The sequence below is a fragment of the Drosophila takahashii genome, chromosome 2L (assembly GCF_030179915.1).
Source record: "Drosophila takahashii strain IR98-3 E-12201 chromosome 2L, DtakHiC1v2, whole genome shotgun sequence".
Taxonomy (NCBI): Eukaryota; Metazoa; Arthropoda; class Insecta; order Diptera; family Drosophilidae; genus Drosophila; species Drosophila takahashii.
The window spans coordinates 23,110,458-23,134,573 of record NC_091678.1 but is presented as its reverse complement, the minus strand read 5'-3'; the positions used below and the strand labels follow the sequence as shown (position 1 = coordinate 23,134,573).

The 24,116-nt window shown below is 38.4% G+C and overlaps 2 protein-coding genes across 2 annotated transcripts in view; one reads left to right on the top strand and one right to left on the bottom strand.

Moving 5' to 3' along the window:
- Positions 1-24,116, top strand: part of beat-IIIa (beaten path IIIa) — a 43,120-nt gene that overhangs the window by 17,410 nt on the left and 1,594 nt on the right. The window contains exons 3-4 of the mRNA XM_017145308.3: positions 10,780-10,988; positions 14,713-14,848. Of these exons, the coding sequence (XP_017000797.2) occupies positions 10,780-10,988; positions 14,713-14,848 (345 nt within the window). The remainder of the gene's footprint in view (positions 1-10,779; positions 10,989-14,712; positions 14,849-24,116) is intronic.
- Positions 766-1,761, bottom strand: LOC123002854 (uncharacterized). Its single transcript, XM_044393506.2, has one exon. It carries the CDS (start codon positions 1,697-1,699, stop codon positions 875-877), a length of 825 nt encoding a protein of 274 aa, XP_044249441.1. The 5' UTR covers positions 1,700-1,761; the 3' UTR covers positions 766-874.

Genomic DNA, 24,116 nt, shown 5'->3' with positions numbered 1-24,116 from the left:
ATTCATATAACCGGAGATACAGATTTTCAATGAGAGGGTACTTTTTCAAATTTGACAATTTTTGGCACACTTAAAAAAATTCTAACTAGGAAAATAATTTTTTTTCGGTTAAATCCTGATACACGTGTTTACTTATTTTCCGAATAGTACGTGTAAAAAAAGTTTCAGGCAAATCAAAAATGTGAGCCAATAAAAGGTGTTCGGTTTGTAAAAGAACCGCCCATGTCTGTTTCAATACCGTTTGCGAGCTCAGTTTAAAAGCTAGCGCCTTGAAACTTTCACAGTCGTCCTAAAACATGTGTACGCAGATCAAGTTTGAAAGCCGACCCGATCGGACGTCTATATCCTATAGCTCCCATAGGAACAATCGGATATAGCTTTCACAAAAATGAAGATATTTCGCTCAGTGTAAGAGCTATTGGCATGAATCTTTCCAAATCGTATTTTTTTGTGCGTACCTTGATCAGGGTAAAAGCGCGTGCCGATCGGACGTCTATATCTTTTAGCTCCCATAGGAACAATAGGGTGAAATCGGTCAAAATTTGACGTTTTTCAGGATATTTCGCGCAAAATATTAGCTATTCCCATGAAACTTTCCAAATCGTATTTTTTTGTGCGTACCTTCATCAGGGTAAACGCGCGTGCCGATCGGGCGTCTATATCCTATAGCTCCCATAGGAACAATAGGGTGAAAAATTTTAAAATTTTATTTTTTCAATTATTTTTAGGTACTGTATTCTGTAATAATTATCATTAACCAATGGCATTTGGTTATGTTCTTAGTCCGACATTGTGCTCTTAAAGGCTAAATTCCAATTGGCAGTCTTATATACATTTATGCTAAGTTCTACAATCTTTACAAAAATAGGCAGTGTCAAATGTAGACCGGCAGAAACGACATGATGTCGTTCCGGCACACGGGGCAGCGATGCTCCAAGCGGAGCCGCAGCTGCTGCGAGCACTCCTTGCAGAGGCAGAGATGCCGGCAGGGCATGATCACGATGTTCCGGCTGCGCTCCATGCAGACCACACAGCCTCCGCGATTCGGAGATCCGGCGTTTCCCGGATCGTTGCGCATGTTCTGCCTGAATCGCTGCAACTGCTGATCGGTCCAGTGGTAGACGCTTTGCGTCTTCGTCGAGATCTCGATGCGGGCACGTTGGAGCAGGTAGATGAGCAGCAGGTACACATATCGCCGAAACATGTAGAGAACGAGGAGCACGGACAATCCGATCGAGAGTCGGAACACGCTGTTCAGTAGGCTGAGGCCACGGGCCACGATGGAGTGGAATACAAAGTCCAGGAGGCAGTCCACGGTGAACAGTATGATCCGTGGGGGCAGCAACAAAACCCACAAGATGCAATCGCCCAGTTCGATGAGCAGATTGCAGAAGAACCGGCCTACCGCTTGTCCGAAATCCCAGGCGTTCTTAAGACCTCCCCTGGTTCCGTCATTCAAGTAGTCGGTCACATCCAGCGTGATGAGGCGCAGGTCGCAGCAGCCCCGGTGGATGTCGCTGACCGTAGATCTCACCAGATTCCAAGCCAACGTACTGCCCTCCACCAAGCAATAGCCGACGAAGTAGCTGCCCCACAGGAAGTAGTACACCCCTGTGACCACCGCATCGATAACGCTGGCCAAGGGACGCAGAAGGAACTGGTCCACGAACTCCGCTACCCGGACTAGAGTGTACAGCATGGCGGGGATAACATCCTCTCGAGAAATCAAAATAAACGGCAAAACACAAAAGCAAAACAAACAAGGATAAAATATTTTGTTGTTTATTAATGCATGTTGCTAGTCTAGTCAAGTTTTAATTCGTAAAATCTGCAAGGGTATTAGAACTTCGGCTTGCCGAAGTTAGCTTCCGTCCTCGTTTTTTGTTAATTTAATAGATCAGAATTCTTTCAGTTTATTTTTGATAGAAATAGGTAAGACATGAATTTAAACAGTTCGTTTTCTATTCGGTTTTTCTAAGTGAGATCCCATGAAAATAAGGGAAAATCCATTCAAAAAGAAAAAGTTTTTCATAAATTCCGCTACCTTCACCTGGCTACGAAAATTGCTTAAACTCGTGATGGCCAAAGTCCGTTTTGGCCTCATTAAAGCGCCTCCGGCCAGAGCCGGGCCACTGAATTATTTATAATACTCTCGGTCGGTCCAAGACATCGTATATCCCTCGGCATGGTAATGTGCCAGGGCCAAGTTGTCTTTATAAATATATATATACCCCACCCCCCTCTGAGGTGTGTGTCCGTTCCCTGGGGCTGCCCGGCAAAAGTTGAATAGGAAGTTCTTCAAATTATGCCAGAAGCAGTCAAAAATACAAAAAATCAAGAGAAGGAAAGTAAAGAAAATTGGTCGGTTGGAAGCGTGCTTATGGCCTTTTATTTTAAATTCCACGCTATGTATTTAGGCACATATTCTACGTCCGACTGAAGGCAGTCTATGAGCCAATATTTTAGCTAAACTTTTGGTCTCGGCCTCGAGCATAGGCATTTTTTTCGTTACTATTCAAAAGAAACCCAAATTGAGAGTGGTAATCAAATATTAATGTCGGTTGGAAGGAAGTAGAAGAAGAAAATGCAATAAGTGGGACGTATGTTAATAGAGGATTTGCGGTGTAATTTTCAAGAATAGGGAAGTCCAACTTTTTGAATAAGTCATCAGAAATTGCATACCAATAATCTATTATGAAAGGTTCTTTTTGTCAAATAATGCTTACAAAGCTTTTAAAAAATATGAATCGCTTAAGAAAATCTCATATTGATTATAAATAGTTACAACGTCACAATTAAATTATAAATGTGTTTTACTTGGCTGAGCTTTTTCTCTCATCCCTTTAAGAACTTAAAACGATTTTCATCTTATGTTACTTCCAAGCCTTCTCTTTCTCCTTGACTGCATAATTCATATGGCAAAGGGCCGGGCCAGGTCCCAAGGAAAAGTTGGCTCAAAGAACCAGGCACTTGGCATCGCCTTAAGCCGTCTTTTCAGCGCCGCAAATTGCATTTAGCGCATTAATTTGACGCCTTCGCTGCGCCTCTGGTGGATACGGGATATTATGAAGCAGTTAAACCCGCCACCCATTTACTTAAAGCACTCGATGATCTAGTTCCGTCTTTGTGTTTGTTTTCAATTTTAAAAAGGGCAGGCCACAATTGATAAATTACCACTGTTATTAAGATATTAAGATAGATTTTAGATATGGATAATATTTTTTGGGAATAAGTTATTAAGTTATTAGATTTACCAAAATCAGCTTAGAATTTGTCAGCTTAGCTTTTAACTTTGGTAATTATTTTCATAGTGATAATAATACATAACAAATTCTACAAATTATTGATTGTTATGTAGATTATAATAACATAGCTTTTTTAGGGTTTTAATTTTGATTTTATTTTATTGTAATATTTTCCATAAGTGCGGCATTTTATTGCCTACGCCTTTGCATTGTTCTCATCCCTCACCTGACTCCCATTGACTTTTGCTACTCGTTGTGCGCGCTTTGATGTCTTGCGGCTGCCTTTCCGCCCCGGAAAATCTCCCGGGAAAGCGGACGAGGAGGCGACCTGACCCCAAAACCGGGCGCGGAAATTGTGCGCCGCAATCTCTTAAGACCGGCGACAAATATACTTGGTCTGGCGTTCGAGTTTTGGGATTTGAGGGCGGGGCGAACCGGAGCTTTAGGCATTACCAAGATTTAACAGCAACTTCTGGGCTTTTGTCGTCGGCTGTCGGTTGTCTTCCGTCTGTCTGCGGGTTAAACGATGCGAGTGAACTCAGGTAGAAGAGGACACGCCGCTCGTAAATAATTAATCTGCCCGCAAAGTGCGATTATCAAAGTGTTGGAAAAATGTTAAATAGCTCCCCAGGGCAGCGATGCCGCCAACAACATTAAAATGTGGCGACAGTCCGGGCCTGAACACTTGGAAAAAATATTTCGTCCAAGCTAAGCATTAACAATTGCCTATGCAGAAAATGCATTCTTACAACAAAAACACCAGACTTTTATCTAAAAATTTTCTAATTTCCCAGAAATTTTTAGGTGAGTTTATTTTTAAATAAAATTTTAGTTTTTTTTTAAATTGGAATCCATCTTATTTTTTTAAAAAAAGGAAACACATTTTGTTAACCGAAGTGTATCCTTTTCTTTAGCCTCTTCCAGGACATTGGCCCGCTGGTTATTCAACTTGGAGTTCTTGATATTTTTTGACTGCTTCGGTTGATGTTTTTCAATTATGCAAATAAAGGGATTAATTTGTTGCGGAAAAGGGGACTGTGGTGCATGGGTGGGATGGAAATTGTTTTAAAGAATGCGCCAGGCGCTGATAAAAGTTTGTCTCAGCCGAGTTTTTCCCTTGCCTCCTTCCATTTTCATTTTCCGGAGATACCAAACTGTGCGACAACTATAAAAATTTCAATTACAAAAGGGGGGTAGATTTAAAAGGATGGAACTGGGGGGCGTCAGGAACGACTACCAAAATTGACTTCATAAAAGTTGAAACAATTTTTGTCTGCTTACAAGTCGTCTATTTTTGGACGAGTGGAAATGACAGCGAAACGGTTGACAAGGGATAAGGATTCAAGAATATCGACATATACAATTCTTTTTATGTGTGTCGTAAGTTATGACTCATAACTTATAATATAATCAAGAGTAATTCATTTAACCAAAAAACTAGTAAATATTTACAAGAATGTGGTATACATGTTATATACATTGAAATACCAATGAATTTAAAACTTTTGCTTTGCAATAAGGTTGCTTCAATCCCAAAAAGAATATAAAGCTGCGCTTCATTTAATTTTCTTTGACTTCAAATTCAGTTGGTGTCAATTTCAGCTCAGTGCGAGGATGTATATTTTTGCGGGCTGTTGTTTTTCTGGTTGCCTAACATTTGTTTTACCCCTTTTACCCTCCATTTTATTTGCTGTTTCAATTGTCAGCTGAGCTGAAAGTGGCTGTTGAGTATTAGGTCTAAATGGGGAATTGCAAACATTCCGGCCAAAAGGGGAAGAAATGCCATCAAGGAACTCTTTATGGTGATATGGTGAGAATGGCGGGACTGGATGCTTGAAAAGAGGGGTTATGTTGTGGGGGCGCTGCACAAATTAAACCCGAATGAAAATTAAACGATGCATGAAATTACTTTGCTTCTTTTTTCAACTTTTCTCCCTGCTGCTGTTCGTTGGCGTAGGCAAATTTCTTTTACAGCCACTCCCCTTAATTTTCCTACCCGTTCTTCAGCTTTCTCTTCGACTTTAGCTTTAGCTTTTGGCTCTTGACTTTGAGTGGATCGGGTTCTTCCTACTGTTTTCCACACACATGGACGTAGAAAAGTGGTTTTTCGGCGATAGCGTTAAATTTTCATCAAAAAATCTTATACAGCTTTTTAGGGAAAAGCATCAAACAAAATAAAAATGCTTAGTTTATTATTTTAATTTTATTTATTATCGTCAAATGATGGTGTCAGGCATAGTTTGATTTTATTTTAAACTAATTTAAATTAGAGAACCATCATAAATATTTCTTTGAAACGTTATTTTTAAATGCCACTCAATTAAATGTTTCGTATTCTGCTTTACAAAAAATAAAAATGTAATCCTTACATTTATCTAGCCCTCTCCATGTAGGGGAATTTCGTCACAGGGGCAATTTAGTCACCTGCAATATCTCGGAATCCATAAGTCGTAAAAATATATAATTTTTTTGTTTTAGTCCTTCAAGACGGCCAGACACAACCAATGCATTTGTTTTGCACAGAAGGCCAAGATAAATAAGCTATAATATTAAATGTGTTTTAACAGTTCAAAAGCTACATTTAGTTCTCGACGAAATTTTTTCTGTATGCCACAATTCAAAAGGAATAAGATACACGATTTTTTATATAATACACAGTGCTATAATGTGCATTTCTGCGTCAGTGGTTTTTAACTTCGCGCCTAATTTCGCAAGAAAAATAATTATTTCTAAAAAAGTACGGTCTGGGGAAATTTCGCCACCCTAAGCTAAGGGTAAATTCGCACCTATTTTAAATACATATTTTTATATTTGACGAGCTGGCTAACGAACAGACTACCAGCAGCAGCAACAAATATAGGACGTCAACAAAAATGGTAAGCTTGATCAGTGTAGCATATTTTCAGGCGTTAAACTCCCTACATTTTTCAGGTGACAAAATTTCCCCAGTTGTGTGGTGATTTTACCCCCCTGTGTGGTGAGATTGCCCCAGTATATTGGTTTTACATTTTATTTTTTTATAAATCACCAAGCTAATTAAAAAAATAGGGGAATGTCACATTTTAAAGCTTGGTGCTAACCGCATTCAACAATAAAAATAGAAATATGATAACGTGTCTCAAGATGGACAAAAAATAGCTTTGAAAAAATGCTGACGAAATTCCCCCACTCTCCCCTACTGTTTTCTGTGATGGGAAACATTGTAAAACATTGATGTATCGATATTACTGCCTACCCTGGAGTCTTTAAATAATAATTTATATTCTGGAAGAGTTGGTTCAAATTAGTTTACGTTTTTTTATACAACCCCTTTGACAAAAACGACTCTCAGCCTCTGCTTTTCCCCGTCTCAAGTTCCCTTGTCGTTTTGTTGGCTTTTTTAATCTTTAATGTGCAGTCAGTTGTTGTTACTGTAGTCTGCAGTAAAAAGAAGGACACACACCATTTACGCAGTCAGGTCTGCATCGCAAGAGTGCGAAAGAGACGGGGAGTTGTGAAGTGACAGAGAGGGGACTGTCCCAGGCCAATTTGCAAAGTCAAATGCCAGTCAACTGCAATTAAAGCGCTAAAAGCGGAGGGCGTATCCCCTAAAAGGCTAGTTGGCCTTAAATTACCAGGATCATTTTTGTATTTTGTATTCATGAAAGTTCTTCATTTAAATTCAGATGGAGATTATAAATTAATGTAATTTAGTTCCCGATTAACAAAAATTGTATTTATTATTAATATTTTCAATAACATTTAAATGTAATGTAATTTAAAGAATATTTTTGGGTTAAGACCTTTCATTAAAATAGTAACTTTTAAAATATTCCAAAAGACTAAAATTTTTAGGACCGTCTTTTCACTCTCCTCGCACACTGACACAAATACGTAGCTTATTAGCACATTTGATGGCACCATCTACTCCATTTATCTGCCCTTTTTCTGGTGGGATAACAAAAATATGCCGACACGGAAATGAATTTATAATGCATGATGTTGGTTCTTGTTGCTGATTCGTATTTCGGGCTATAAAATATTCGAGCCCAAAAAAGCGGAATGCATGTGTGCCTTTGTGTGTGTTTTGTGGAACAGCAAAAAGGCAAACAACTAACTCATTTTGTGGCTGCCATTGCTGTATCTTCTTCTTTGTTATGCCAATTGTCTGCCAGCGTCACAAACACAAATACCAAAAGGCCAGCACACGTACAAACACACGTGAAACAAACACGCTGAAAGCATTCAACGTATTTTTTATTGAAGGCGCGACTGCGATTTTGATTCCGATTGCAAATCCGCTGTTCTCTTTGCTTTCCTCTTCCTTTTGTCTCTTTCTGACCCTGGGTGCTCTGTACACCGAGAGAAAATAGGATGGCCTTACTGCATTGCCTTTTAAACAATATAATTCGTAAAAAAATCATACATGTTTAGTTGCTATTTTAAACAATAATGTTACCTTTTGATTTTAATGATTTATTTTATTTATTTACTTAATAATATTTATTTATTTTATACATTGCATTTATTTTAACAGTGTCTTGCTGTCCTATTTCTGTGCACACTGCACTATGGGGCATTTGACCACTTTGGTTGGCCAAAACCCATTTTTTAAAACTCGTTAAAACAAAAAATGTTGTTTGAGGATGTGTTAACAAAAGACCATTTAACAATGTTACGTTTACAGAAATCCGATAGAGGTCGCCTCTGTTAAGGTAGGAGCTGTTAAATCAGCTGTTCGATATGCAATTATCGAGCTGTTGAATTTCGACTTTTTGCTTGCAGTTTTAAAGAGCTTTAAATTTGAGTTTTTAAGCAATCTAAGTAAACTTTTTGGATTGGATTTAAAGGATTATGCTATTTACTAAGTATTTGTGTGGTTCGACGACAAAAATGAGACGGATTTTTCTTACAAATGAGTGTTAAAGGGAGTGGTCTAACAAGTACATTTTTGTAAGAAAACTAATTTTCAAATGGAGCAACAAAGTGAGTCCAGCGGAGTCCACTTCTGGAACCTATTGGGATTTGTAGATTATTTAATTGTTGTTAAAATGTATATGGTCAGAATCGCCACTTATTGCCACTTTTTCTGTAATTTAATTTTTTAGACCATAACCTCAAATTTCACAAACTCCTATCCTTTGCACTGGTGGCTAAGGAAGTAAGGACTTTCGTGACTTTAAATTATTATCAAAATATAGTAGAAATACTTAGCTTTGTAATTGACTAACTTAAGTGGACTTTAGCGGCTTTAAAACGAAAGTTCCGCTACAACTTGAACAAAAAGTCGTACAAATGTAAAGTAAATTCTTTCATTTGCCCCTTTTTTTGAGAACTTTGGGATATAGTCGTCCGATTTGTACAAAACTGTTAATATTGTTTTAAAAACTTACATAATTGCTATTTCTAAAGTTATGTGCATTTATCTCCAAAAACCGCAAAGTTAATTTGATCGTTTCTATGGCAACTATATGATATAGTTTTCCGATCCGGATGATTATCATATATAATATGCGGGGGGATAAGAAATGGCGACTGGTAAAGTTTCAAGTCAATATCTTTTGAAATGACTGAGTTATTAATTTCGGCCAACAAAAGTGGTCAAATGCCCCATAGTGCACTGTTCAATATTACAGATGCCACTGTGCCAGTGTGTTTGTGTGCATTACCCCCGGGCGGGGTTTTGAGTTGGGCGTGTGACAGCTCAATATATTCGCCATTTGTCGCTGTATAAACCACACACTCCGTCTCTCTTTTTGCCCACTTAAGGTGAGGTTTTTGGTCTCTTCTCCACTAGTTGTCATATAAACGTGGCTTGCCGAGTGTCGCAAAACTGTTGAACGATGCTATAGACAACAGGAGATCCTTTCTCTACACCTGTAACACCCACCACCCACTTCTTGGCGGAAAGGGAATGTCACCTTGGTTCTATTATGGTAAAACTAATATCTAGTGAATAAATTGAAATGCCTTAAAGATTACTTATTAAATATTTAGAGACTTAATTTAAAATCATACGAAAATAAATATTATTGGATATTATTTCCACTATAAGTTTTATAAATTTATCAGATTTTAAAGGAACTATGCTGAATTTAATAATATTTTTAACATCGTCGATTTCTCACGCATCACAGAAATTTAATTTTATCCATCTTAGATGTGTAAATCCGTCATTTCAATTTTATGAGAACCCTTAATTTCGGTCTTTAAGCTCGCATTTACTGCTCTCTTAAATTCGCCAATTTAACTGATCGTGTAAGTAACACATTTCCGTGTAGTAATTCATTTTCCTTATCAGGTAACCACTGTACCTCCATAGTTCCTTGTGCATGGTTCCCTTTCCTTGACTTTCCCTTCGCTTCCTTATTCGTGTTGTTGTTGGAGCGGCAAATGCAGGAAAATCAATTTCGTTCTCCATTTGCAGTTGGCAATTTGCATAATAAGGTCGTTTGGCGCAATTTGCATGTGAATGTGATAAATTCAATGGCGGCGCTGCACGTTACACCACACACACACACACACTGCCCAGCCACACATGCATATACATATGCGTCTGAGACGAGAGTATCTGTGGAAGTGTGCGTGAGTATTTGTTTTTCCGCTTTCCCGCAGAACGAACTCACTTTTTCACGTTTGACGTTTGGAAAAATGAAAAGTGTAGCGGTATATTAAATAAGTGGGTGTAACCCCACCCACAATGCTGAAAATATAACGGTTAGTGTCCTGGCCACTGTTACGGTTACCGTTCGTCGTTTGGGGACTCCGAAACCAGAAAACCGAAAACCCGCCAAAATGTCGCGCAAGCAAATATGGGGATATGTGCCAGGTTTTGCTGTTTGTGATTTAAAAGCTTTTGGGCTCTGCCTGGCTTTGATTTCCATTCGGGGGTATGACCACTTTTCATTTGCAGTGCTCTCGATAATAATAAAAACTAAAATGTAAAGAACTCCTCTGGAAAAATTAAAAAAATTCACTGTTCTTTATGAGCAAATAAAAACATTTATTTTCGTTACATTTTCGTTTAATATATATTATTCAAATTCTTATTAGCAGTAAACAACTTTAAATATTTGTCATTACCGAAGTCTTTATAAGAAATATTTAAGAAATTTTAAAAGACATTTAAGAGTATTCAAATTGTACCATCATACGTTTTTTTTGTGTCTCCCTCGAAACTTTGAGTTTTTTGCGCATGTATTTTTGTTTCGCCTTACACGTGAATTGTGGACTGCAGTGACGTGCACTGGATTTCCCGGGATCTAAGAGCCCGAGTCCAGCAGGACAAGTCGAAATTCATGTGACAGGGCCGAAAAGGTTTTTTGTGTTTGCCTTCTGGCCATTTTGGTGGGAAAATATGGCCAGCTGGAATCATAACAGTTGAAATATGAATGTGGGTTAGGGCATACGAATTAAGGGGATAACTTTGGTGCAGTTGCAGTTGGGAATGGGAATGCGAATGGGAACGGGAATGGCAGTACAAGGGGCTGATTCCATTAAAAATAATTTCGCCACACTAACATCCTTTCCATTTCTTTCCCCACGCTAATTGCAGACATTAGCAGCTCGCTGACAATGACCGAGGTGAAGATACCCAATCACATAATGCGCCTGAAGAGCGCCACTCTGGGCTGTCGTTACGCCCTCGACGGGGAGTCCTTGTACTCGGTGAAGTGGTATAAGGACGGGCACGAGATCTACCGCTATGTGCCACGCGATAAGCCCCCCGGACAGTCCTTCCCCCTGCCCGGAGTCAACATCGATGTAAGTGCACCGTAACAGGTTAAAAATAAAATATTTTGCGTATTGTGTGATCATAGCAGATAATATCTACACTTATAAGCTGAACTCAATAGGAGTAAAAAAAGAAATTTAAAAGCGTCAATAACAGGCTTTGGTTTTCTACTTTTGTTATCACAAACATTCCCAGAAAAAATATTTTCATTTTAAATTTGATGTTTATTATAATTTACCATTTTATTTTATCATAAAATGGAAAATTTAACAATTAAATTTAGAATTGTTAGTAGTAAATTAACTACATGAGATAATAAAACTTTTAAAATAAACATCTTTTAAAATCACAAATGTTTGAAACAAAAATATATCCCTTATAGATCTTATATTTTAATTTAATGAATATATAAAATTTTAAATTAAATTATTCATAGAAGATTAATTCCTTTAAAAAAATAATATTTTTGTAATTTTATATTTAAGATAAAGATAAATCAGTTTGAGCTGATTTTATCGTAACTTATAGCCTTTACGAAACTTAAAAGAACGCTATAAAACGTTTATGGAATTGATGTAAAGCCAAACATAAAAAACTAGCAGCCTTGATTTATACTAATTGCCACAATTGTAGAATTGTTTCTCTCAATGTAATTTTAAAAACAGCAACAGGTGTTATCTAAAAAAAAGGAAGCGAAAAATTTTAATTTAAAATTTTATTACAATTTATGGCGATACTTTCAAGGATGGTGGGGGATGTTGCTTTGGATTTAGTGTTACGACCCGATCATAATGATTATTTTAAAACATGTAATTGCCACAATGGCGAAGGAAGCCCTTAGAGCTGTTCTCCCCGATTTTCCGCCCGTTTTCACTCCCCTCTTTTCACTCTGCTTGTTGCTGATTACGTCGTCGCTGGAATGAAAATTGCTGCCACGTAGTTTTGCCATTTAACTTTAATTTAATGTGGATGTAACCTTCCTTTGTTGCCCATAAAAATGTGTGTCTGGGTGGGTTGCTCTTCCGCCCCGCCAGCCCTCCATTTTCACTATCCCTTCTGCTTTCGCTAAGGTCACGTGTTGGTCTGCTTGCCCAGCGATCGAAAAGGTTAACGGAAATCACTTAAAGCTGTCAATATCCCAGACAAAGTTGATATCCCTGCGCTAACCCTCCTCACTTCGTGCCGCTCTAATAATAATAATTTGCCAAAAGCACTTAAGTGCGTCTACTTTGTAAGACGGGCAGTTAAAGCAAAGCGAGGCTAAGAAAAAGCGCAATTGCACTGTGAAAAAAGCGTATGTAGTTTTCAGCGAGATAAGAAATATATACAAATTTTAACTGATGTTTCCATGATATAATCAATTTATATATTTTTGTTTTCCTTTGTAATTTTTGTAATTTTATTAAAGAGAGATATTTTTCTCTCCGTGCGAAGCAAAGTAAATCCCGTCAATTGTCGGGGCTAACGTGGCGTATGAGCAATGTGCCAGCGTGTTTTATGGCCTGTGTGCGTGTGGCCAAGCGGCTGGAAAGGGGAAACACAAGAAAATCTAAGGAAAGTCTAGGGAAATGGGGAAGAGAGAGAGGAAAGGAAATCGCTGACTAAAGGAGCCTCCTTTAGTGGAAGCATAATGCGTAATGCGGCATAATTTTCGTTTGGTTTCAATGTCTGCACTCGGGCGCCGCCCCCTCGAAAAGGGTTGAAGGCCGAGTTGAGTGGAGGGAAATGATTAGAACAAAAGAAGGCTTCCTCGGGGTACGGATGTTAGTGAGTGTGGTATGGCTGGGAAAAGCCTGATAAAGTGGGAACATTTTAATAAGGGCTGTGCGGGCTGCCTTGAATAAGGAAATTCATTTATTTAATTGAAGGATTTGGGTAGTAAGCCCCTTCGTAATATGAGCAATTCGAGCTTATAATGATTGATGTTCAAAGTGGAAACTATAAAAGTTATTATAGATTTAAAAGAAATCCTAATAGAGCATCTAAAGCTCTCAGATAAGTAATATAATATTTGTCATTGTTATTCCGCTGCACTTGATTTCAGTGCTGACGGAATTTTCCGACTTTTGCATTCACTTTCATACCCCGAAGATATTTCATGAATGGAATTTTTCTTCATTGCTGACAGACTCTGCTATCTTAAATAAATTGTTCTTATTGAAACCTCCAGTTGTTTCTGTCGGAATGTGACTCTGTTTTATTTGTTGGCCACTGCAATCAGAGCAACATAAACAAGGTTAGAGCGCTGATTCTTTTTAGCCAAACCGAATTTGGAATTACAAATAACAACTTCAATCTGCAGTCATGAGCGAAATGGCCGCGCATGTTCCGGGTGGCGACGAGGAAGCAATAAAGGGAGACTGCAATTTGAATTGCGGTTAGATTTGGTTTTTTGGCGAGCACAGAGTGCTTTACTTTCTCCAGTCCCCTTTACAGCCCGCAGTGAAACGACCCCCCTGCCTCGGCTAAATTTTTCAGGGGGTGCTGACAACTTGAGCGTGCCGAAAGAATTGGCAAAAAGACGAAGACAGAAGACACAGCTGCAGAATGGGAAGAAGAATCGGCTTAAGTACTGCCAAGGAGGCAACAAACAAAAGCCAGTCCACAGCCATTGTAAAGGACCGAAGGGGCAGCCAAGGGTTAAGGGGAGGGGTAGGGACAGCCGAAAACAAGCAACAAACCAAAAATAATGTTGAACGTGACTTTTGTGATTGTTTACGCAGGAGAATGGGAGTGGAATGGGGTGGGGTGGGTGAAATGTGGCCAAGGGAAAGCACAAAGCGAGAGCAAAGAATTTTCATAAAAATTTGCCCGAATCAAATGAAACTTTCTTCCCGCATGTGTATGCGATAATAAAAGTGCAACTTTAAGAACTTGACTTGACTGCAATTGTTGCCCAGGGAAAATGGGCAAAAAAAAGGGAAAACTGTACGAGTGACTTTTACAACATTCCGCCCTCACATGCGTATCTTCCATCTTTTATTCAGACTCTTGTGCGATTGTTTCTAGATATTTCATTTTCATTTGCTTGTTTGGCTTTTCAGTTTCGGCTCTTCCGACTTTTTGGTTTATGACTTTTGCTTTCCTTTTCTTGGCTTCCCTTCTTGCGGCCCTTAAGAAAATTACATTTTCCGCCTACAGTGTGGCTAAACTAATAATAAACTGCCTCTTCCATCATCAATCTTCATTTTGCGTTGAATTTGTGAATGTTAAAAATCACCCATAGAAAAATCTTGAACTCTAATTGCCTTTGATTTTCTGTCGATTCATTGGCACGCCATTTATCTCGCTGGGTTTCTTGAGTAAAATTAGGGAAATGGTCATAGTATACATTAAGGTTCTTTATTTTATTTTACTTTAAACGTGCGCCAATAAATAGAAAGTTAAATATGAATTAAACTTAAAATAATGTACAGCTAATTTAAAAGGAATGATGAAATAGAATTTCCAAATTTAATATATCATATTAAGTACTTTTTAAAAACTGATAAGATTTCGATTGGCTGTATTATCCTTTTATTTTGCACCCAACAAAACTTGATAAGAAACGATGATCGATTTGATGTTATGTGGTATGAATTGCTCTCTATTTCGAAGTCAGAGAATCATCGAGAGAGGGTTTTTATTTAGTTGTGGCTTACTTTTTAAACGAATAAACTATATAAATGAAAGGGATAAATGTACCTCCTTTGTATTAACATCTTGAATCCATGGAACACTTTATAATTCCTTCTTTTTATTTTTTCTCTACAGCTACGCAACTCCTCGGACACCCAGATTCTTCTGCGCCGCGTAACGCTGCAGAGTACTGGAGTTTATCGGTGCGAGGTGTCCGGCGAGGCGCCCGCATTCAACACCGTATCCGAGTCGGAGACCATGACCGTTGTGGGTGAGTTTAACATAAGGGTGGTGTATAAATGCCGGCGGAATGGAAATGGGGGGCTGTGCAGAAAGCGAGGCACTTGGACAACAGGCGACAGCAGAAAATTTAATTAAAATGCTAATAGTGCCGGGCAGCCAACAATGTTGTGAATGACAGTGGCAAGTGATGCGGCATCTGAAGTTGCAGAAACCAGAATGCAGAACTCAGCATCCAGAATGTGCAACATAATTGCTGGGAGTGGATAAAGAGCGGAGCCAAAAGGCTGCCGACGAGGATTGACAGCGGCAAGTTGAAGGATAACAGCCGAGGACTCCGGCTCCTGTCACTGGGTTGAAAAACTCGAATCGAGGCAAAACCATTTAAGAACGCATGCGAGGCAACCGAAATCTGAGGCTGCTGAATGTAAATTGCATGCAGGTTGTCAGCTCCCTGTCAAGGAGTCTTTGATGGGCTTCCCCTTCATATATGCTATAGAAAGCTCCCCACTTTTTACTTTTGAAAGTGGGGAGCATTTTAAGGTGGCCAGCAGAGTGACGGGTGGGAAATATATTAAATTGGCTATAAAAAACCAGGTGCTTTTAAAGACGGTGGAAGGTTGGGAAAGATTTAATAACAATTAGGGGGAAATTTTATTATAATCTGCTAGCTCTTAATATTTTTATCATGTATTGAACTTCATTTATTATTTACAGATTGATTGGTTTATATTTTCGATAAAAAATGGAGATGTGTTGATTGGGTTATATGCTTATAAAACCTATATAAAGGTTGCCTTATAAAGTTTGAAGTTTTAGCTTAAAAATAAACCCAGACAAGATTGAATAAAGGCTTTTAATAATCACCTAAAACTCGCCCCAAAAGTAATATTTATGTTCTACAACAGTTAGGTTTTCTTTCCGATTTCTTGTTAAAAATAGATTCTCTTGTATTTCTGCACTGGTTTAATTTCTTGAATAAATCTCTCACACTTAAGACCACATTAATCATCTTAATGAAATGAAATTCCTTGAGATTCGCCACGATAACTTAAAGCGGCTGCCTCCCGCAGGTGGTGCAGATCCTGATGGTGTTTCACCTGGACCACCTGGTCGAGGTTGCAGGTCTCCGGTCGCCGTCCTCCACTCTCCAGTTTCAGTCGCAGTCCGTAAATGGAATTCATGCAACATGGCAATGCGTTGCAAATGGCATTGTCGAGTCGTCTCAACTCCCAGGCTCCTTGTAAACTCACTCGCTTTCCTCTTGTTCGCAGCTTTTTAAAGGATTTCACTCCTCTCGGATTTTTCTCGCTTTTCTTTGCCTTTCGCCTTGGCAACCCTAGACTCTGTATGCAGTGCCCCTGTCCCCTCGGTTCTTCTTTTTTTTTTGTGCCACCCCACTTTTAATACAACTGCATAATCTAAGCAAACAATTGAAATGGAATTTTTGCAGTCGCAGTTGGCGTCAACGCAGCGCCAACAAAAGGCGCACATGTGTGTACAGTGAAGGGGCGTGGTCGTGGGCCGAGATGGGCGGAGCCCCGGTGCCACTGTCATTGCAATTTTGAAGTAAAATTATGTTTTCATGTCCGACTTTCAAGTGGGTAAAAACTGGGCTAAGACAATGGCGCCATCTGGCGGAGGCTGGCTGGCAAGAAAAAGATCGTTTATTCTCTCACCATTTACATGTGTATGTGAAGGATAAGGAATACACTTGGGAAAAAAGTAATCAGGACCAAAAAAAATTAATTTATAAATTTGACTTCATAAAATAATTAATACAACATAAAATAGTAAACGCAAGATTAAAATCACTTTAAATTTATTTATTAAATGCCTTAATCATATTTTGTATTAAATTAATACACCCAGTTCTTTCTAAGACAAGCTTAACCACTTCTGCTCTTCCGTATTCCTATACCACTCAAATTTCATGGAAAACCCAATCAAATTTGCCGACAGCGCCTGAAGTTAATCACAAATTTATAAACTCATAAAAGAATCAAACGGTTATCAATATGTGCTGCAGCAGGAGCAATCGCTAGGCAGGGGAATCCCCCAGGGGACAAAGAAGCACCAGTGAGCCACATTGAACCACCGACATCATCAATGGAAGCCGCAGTCCTCGGGGCAGGAACCTGCATTAACTTATGGCAACAAGGAGCAGGACATCGCCAAGAAAGGCGGCCACGCCCCTCGCCCACGCACTAAGCACATTTCATGCTGATTTTCCTTTTGGCCATTCCCTTAGCTTCCTCCCCAAAACATCCCGCCCCCGAAGACGCACCGGAATGCCGGGGAAATGGGAAATGGTTTTGCATATTAAACAATGTGTCTGGGCACCCAAATTGAACGATATTCGAACGAAAGTCGGAGAGGAAAAACGAGAAAAAATATAGGGCAAAAGGAGAGTGGGTGGCGAAAAAAAAGAAAAAAACAGTGGTCATTGGATATTTGAAACGCTGTGATACCTTATTTCTCTTCTAAAATAATTTAAATCTTTCATATACAAAATATTGGCATTCCATTAATAAAGATTGTACTTCTCCTTGAGCTTCCTGATTATATTTAACACATAATTGAAATTTTTCCTTTAGTATAAACCAACTGTGGGCGTTCCAAATCGAAACAAAATAGGAAGGAAAGAAAGAGTAGGGAGTCGTGGAGTCGAGTGGGAAGCCTCATCATCAACAACTGTGTCAGCGTCAGAGAAAAGAATCGCGGGGCTTGTACGAGCTTGGGGATAGGGACCTTCGTCCTGCTAATGCAAGTGAACCATAAAATATGCTCTAGTGAAAGCCGATTGTTCCCACAGGGAGTTGACAATGTTAATTTGGCGATCGTAAAATGTCAGCGGCAACATTGCGGATGACGGAGAGTCTCTGGAGTTTGGATTTCCGCGGTTGTGACTTATTTTTTATGTTTTATTTAGAAGATTTAAGTCCTGTAAGTAGTACAGCTACCACATTAGATACTTAATATAAATAAAATATATTGAGGCCCTGCATTAGATATTTTAATTATTCATGTAGACATATTTCAAGTCTACAATTTAAGAAACGTTTAAACAATTTTCTTACTATTCTGAAAAAGTTTGAACTAATTGCCATTTAAAGCGCTTGAAAATGATTGTAAAATTATGACTTTTTGCTCAGCCCATACCTTTTTAAAATTGTGCCCCAGGGGGTGTACCCTGAACTTTAATGAGCGCCTTGCCTTTGGCCTACTTGGGATAATTTACAGCTCATTAGTGTGACCAGGCCAAGGAGCAACAATAAATATTACGGCCGAGTACCGCCCCAGCCTTCTCCGCCCTCAAACTTCGCTCATAGCTCATAAAAATCACATTTAACTTTGCTTGCCAGTGGGAGGTTGCCTGCGATTGTAAGTAAGGGGTCCTGTTCCAGGTCCTTTATGCAGGCAATTGCTTTTTTATATTGTAAAATCGATAAGCGATCACATTATATGTCTGAGTATGAGTGTGTCCGAGAAGCAGAGAGGGGCTGGAAAAAAAAGAGATAGGACGAGAAGCGAAGAAACTCAGCGGGAAAAGTGAGTTATATATGTGTTTGTCCTTTAAAGTGCACTTAACCATAAATTCAGGAACAGGATGAGGACCCAGAGAGACACCCAGAAAATCGCGCGGAGAGAGCAGGACATGTGCCAAGCGTTGAGAGCCTTGCGTGCTCATTAATTATAAAACAACGTACGATACGCAGCAAATGCACTGGGAGAAACCAAATTAGGGGAACTCAATATTTATAAGTTAATTTTAATTTTAAGATTTGCCTTAATTAATATAAATTTTATATTTGAATAATATTCTTTTAACCGCTCGCTCAAAGAAATATCGACAAGGGATCAAACAAGAAATCATCGTGAAATCATAAGTATCTGGCGGGAGCGATAAAATATTCACTCCAATCAACAACAAGAAAATATGCAATTCAACTGACAACGAAATCCTTTTATCAAGGAGAGCGTAATACAGCGATGACCAATTCAAGAATTGGCGATTTTAAAATTTCTTTATTTTTAAAAATAAGAATTTAGGTTTATTTTTTGAATTTTGTTGTAGTTTTTTTTCCAGTGCGAACATAAAAACACACGCACACTGTAGCAGTGGAGAGTCCGATGCAGATGAGGATACGGAAGAGCCGCGGAAGTAACGGTAACTGTAATGTTGTCTTAACTCAAACATGCCGCAACTGAACCGAAGGATACGATGGCAAAGGGGAAAGGACTCGTATCGTGCATTAAAAATCGTTGCCATATGCAAAATTAAAGATAACAAACGAGGGATGTCACGGGAGTAAAAGGACTCGAGGGGGACGAGAACGGGCGGAAAGAAACGGAGCGTGAAGTGGTTGGGACAGGGGAAGTGAAACGGAAGATTGGCGACTGAAGTTCTTTCCAAGGACTTAACTGCTGATAGAAACTGTCGGGATTTCACACTTTAAAATGCGATTTATTCCATTTTTTCAAAAATACTACAACTGCTCTATTTTAAAAATAAAAAAAATTGTATGAATTATTTTCAACAGCTATACGACAAGTCGGAAAAATAAATAAATTTAAATCTTTATATAGTAACAGAGACCTCTATAATATACAGGCATTCAAATGGCTATTTTACATAATTTTATGGCATATATATTAACATATTTTTATACCAGACCACTTTCACCAGCAATGGAGTTGAATAAATTTCATATAATGGAGTGTAAATCATGTCTGAAAATGTTTATTAAAATTCCTAAGATAAAGACAACGAAATAGTAAAAAAGTGGAGATTGTTCCACAATCTGGAGGAGAAGACACAGAAAAACACTTAGGCGAAGGGCTCGACATGTGCATAATCCACACTCCCACTCACACACCCCAGAGCTATAGTCCATTGCAAATAGAACAGGTGAATGCCTGGAGGGGTGCTACCATCCACCACAACCTCATTGCCAAAATCCCAACCACCTGACCTGGCTTATCACCTGCTAAGAAGAAGCTGCAAAGTGCGCTTCGAGCGCAAAGGGGAGGTGTTTTCAGGTGGACGGTTGGCTGGTAACAAAAAATATACCGCAGCGTATTAAGGGAAGACCACCAACTGGGCAGGAAAGTCTTGAAAAAACCTAGATAGACGCCCACTTACAGTGCTAGTAGTTCTCGTTGTTCTGAATATGCATACCTTTGCAAGAGGTATATTGCCAACAAAAACATCATTCTTTTGAATAAAACAGCATTATTATATATATTTATAAGACTAAACAGAAAATTACAAAAACTAAGGCAGACTTAAAGAAAGCAAGGAGTTGAAAATTGATACTTAAACTTGAAACTAATATTAATTTCCCCCAATGTATCTTATTAAAATCGCTAATAAATTTACTCAAAGTTTAAAGTTAAGCCTTAAGTTTAAAATAATGCTGACCGATACTACGGTTATGGTCCCAAACCATCAATGTTCCCTTAATTTGAAAACCATCAATTAGATTGAAAGCTTAATATTTAATACCTCTTTGTGTATTACTTGTAATTTTTGACCACTTCAATGCGAATATTTATTATTAGTTTTACTTATTATTAGTTTTATTATTAGAATGAAAATAGTTAACTGATTTTGTATTACAGGGTATGATATGATATAAATTCTGCGTCTAGTATGAAAATCTCTTGTTGTTTGCGGCTATTTCTGCTTTTACTGTTCTACGTACTTGTTGTTGCTGGTGAGGAAGTGCTTCAGACATTTTTTTACTTGTTTTTTTTTCTGGCTACTGCACAAAAGGTGTCCTCCCCTTCATTTTTACCACCACTCACTCTTTTCGCCAGCAGAAACTGCTTAGTCATAGGAAAATGCCGAAAATATACCTGAAGCATGTGGCTATTCGACATTCGGTCATTTCCCTTTTAGCTTTTAGTTTTCGGCTTATTGCAGCTCCTGTAACCTGCGGGCTTTCCGCCCCATCTGCGCATTTTTCTCCTCATCTGGCTCGATTTGCCCCCGGTTTGCCCTCCTCCTTTTGTGTGTCCTTTATCGTTGCGTGCTAAGTCTGGCCAAAATAAATTGCCAACTCATACAGACATACGTGTTCCTTTTCCTCCACGTCCCCCTCTGTTTCCATGGCTTTGTCTCCCTAGATTTATGCCGCAAAATAAAATTTAAGTGCGACAATATGGCGTTGACTTAAAAAATGTTTATATATATAAACAATTATCCGAACATAACCCCAATTCAGGCAGGTGGTTAAGAGGGTTAAGGAAAGGACTTTGGGTCTTAGTAGCAAATGTATTTTTGGGGTAATAAATATAGGGCCAAGATAAAGTTGAATTTATTCGGTCATCCATTAATTAAAGTACGGATTTTCTGTAAGGGGACACGAATGTGTCATGGAACACGAAATCAGGAAGAATTTAGTTTCAGTTTGCAAGGCAAGGTTAACAACCACTGAAACGGATCGCCTCACATTAACTGATTCTGGTTTTTATACCCTTGCAGAGGGTATTATGATTTCAGTCAGAAGTTTGCAACGCAGTGAAGGAGACGTTTCCGACCCCATAAAGTATATATATTCTTGATCAGCATCACTAGACGAGTCGATCTAGCCATGTCCGTCTGTCCGTCTGTCCGTCTGACCGTCTGTCCGTCTGTCCGTCTGTCCGTCTGTCCGTCTGTCCGTCTGTCCGTCTGTCTGTTTCTACGCAAACTAGTCTCTCAGTTTTTGAGCTATCGGGATGAAACTTTCCCAAAAGTCTTCTTTCTATTGCAGGTAGTATATATGTCGGAACCGACCGGATCGGACAACTATATCTTATAGCTCCCATAGGAAAGATCGGAAAAGAAAACGTTAAAAAAATTCTAGCTTCGGTGTTTTTTGAAATATTACCTTCTACTTTTGGGGATGTTATTTTTTAAATATTTCTGAATTTCGAATTAAATATTTAAAAAATCGGACGAATGTATCATATAGCTGCCATAGGAACAATCGTAAAATTAATGGAAAAGTGATAGGAAATAAATTCTAACTTCTTTGGTTTTTATTGTATTATCTTCTACTCTAGGATATGACTCTTTTTAAATATTTCCGAATTTCAATTTTAATTTGATCAAAATCGGACGACTATATCAAATAGCTGCCATAGGAACGATCGGAAAATTAATGAGATTAATGAAATTAATTGAACATTTTTGCGATTTGTTAATTAATAGGAATGATCTGCAAGGGTATTTAAGCTTCGGCTGGCCGAAGCTAGCTTCCTTTCTTGTTTTGTTTGACTTTTGAAGATGCCTACTTGGTTTATGATAAGCTTGAATTAGTTATAAATATGACAAAATTCATATATGATAAATTCATAGTGCATAGTTGCTATTAGCAGAAATCGAAATACAGTATTTACATAATTTTATATACTTAGTTTTATTTGCCAACTGCAGCAGCTCAGGGGCAAAAAAATGTAATTTGGAATGCCAACAAAGTGAAAACATGAAATAATATTTTCAATCTCTACAAATGCGTTTATCAAAAATGCATTTCTCCAAGTTGGATTTTTAGATTGCGCCATGGTTGGCCTTTGTACGACCTTATCCCCCTCCCTTGGCCAACATTCACCCCCTTCCACCCAGAAAGTCAGTTGCATGGAGCAAATTAAGTTTGCATGGGAGAGAGGAGAACCAAAGCAAAGTAAACTTCACTTTATAAATTACAAATAAGCAAAAGGGAGAGGGAAATGCAATCCCGGAAAAGGGCAACCTGTCCAGGACGCCTACACTTAGAAAATTATTTTTTCAAACAAAAATATTATCCTTAAGTTACTAAATTTTGCTTACTAAAATCCTAGATACTAAAAAAATACAAACTAAATGCATTGAAGTAATAAAAAACTGTAGAGCTACCTTAAATATTTCAGATATTTTAGTAAATGGTATTACAACTTTTGCTAAGATTTTAGACTTTGAAATTTAAATAGAAAATGTATTTCTAAGTGCATGGACTAGACTTTACTGAAAACGGATCCAAACTGGCCAAAACCACAACAAAACAAAAGCAAGAGCAACAAAAACACAAGGCGACTACTAAGGAAAATTAATTTTTTGAAAACTATTAAAAATTAATTTTATTTTATGGCTGACACACACACATACAGCAGCCGCAATGTTATGAGAAGGAAGATTTCCCTTCTCGATTTTTCTCGGTTTTGGCATGGGCGAATATTTTTAATGCATACAGAACACACTCGACTGAGTTGAGGAGGGAAGTAGGAGATATAGGGGACAAGGGCCCGCCTAAGGAGAAGTCCTGATTCTGGTCGTGTTCCCACTTGACTTGGTTTTTATTTGTGTACATCTTTTGTGGATGATAATAAAAAGAAAAAGGGTGAGGTGCAGAAGACAATGGGAATGGTTTCTATGGTAGCTATAAAAATTTAATAAATTTTGTTTTATTTTAATTGATTTAGTTTTAAGGAAAAGTTGGATTTTGTTAGATATTACGATTAAAATAAAACGTTTATTAGAAGATGTTATTGCATATACGGCAGTATTCTTGTCACATACATAAATATTATTATCCTACACTATAAATTCCTTACTTTTACATATAAAATCTGTAAGCAATGATTTTCTGTCTTATTTAATATTCTTTCCGCTCTAATTTCGTACGCGTATTTTTGTATTTCTTCTGTAATGCTTGGGAAATATGCCCTAAAGGCGTTGGCCATGGATGATGGCCAGATGCCCTTCCCATAAACCCACACCCACATGTACACCTTCATGGGGTAAAACAAAAACACCCACACAGAAGGGCACTGCAGGACAGGCTCACACACACATGGCCAAATAAACTTTGAATAAGCATTTCGTATGCCCAAAACAACAGTTCTTTCTCTCAATGCCCTGTATCCCGGGTACCTCCCTTCCCCCTATTTTTACATCCACCCACTCTTGGAGAAAATCTTCACATAAATCTTGGGAATGTTTGGCCAGCCTCCATGAGGAAAGTGCCCTTTCCCCGCACTTTCCTTACTTTACTTATGGGGCAGTGGGGCAAATAAGCGATGCTGCATATAAAATAATAAAACAGCCAGGAGGATGGGCAAAGGTGGATGGGAAAGCAGAGAACGTGGCACAAAATGGCCAGCTAGTTCTCTTCTAGGAAATATTCAATTTCCCCGGCTCATTAAAATTAAATAACTAAGCTCAGGCGAGACTTCAAATGAGGGGCTGGCCAGAGAATCAAGGTAAAGCTTTGGGAGTTCTAAGTGAGAAGAGAGATGGAAGGAATTGAGGGGAATTTAATTGAAGTGCAACG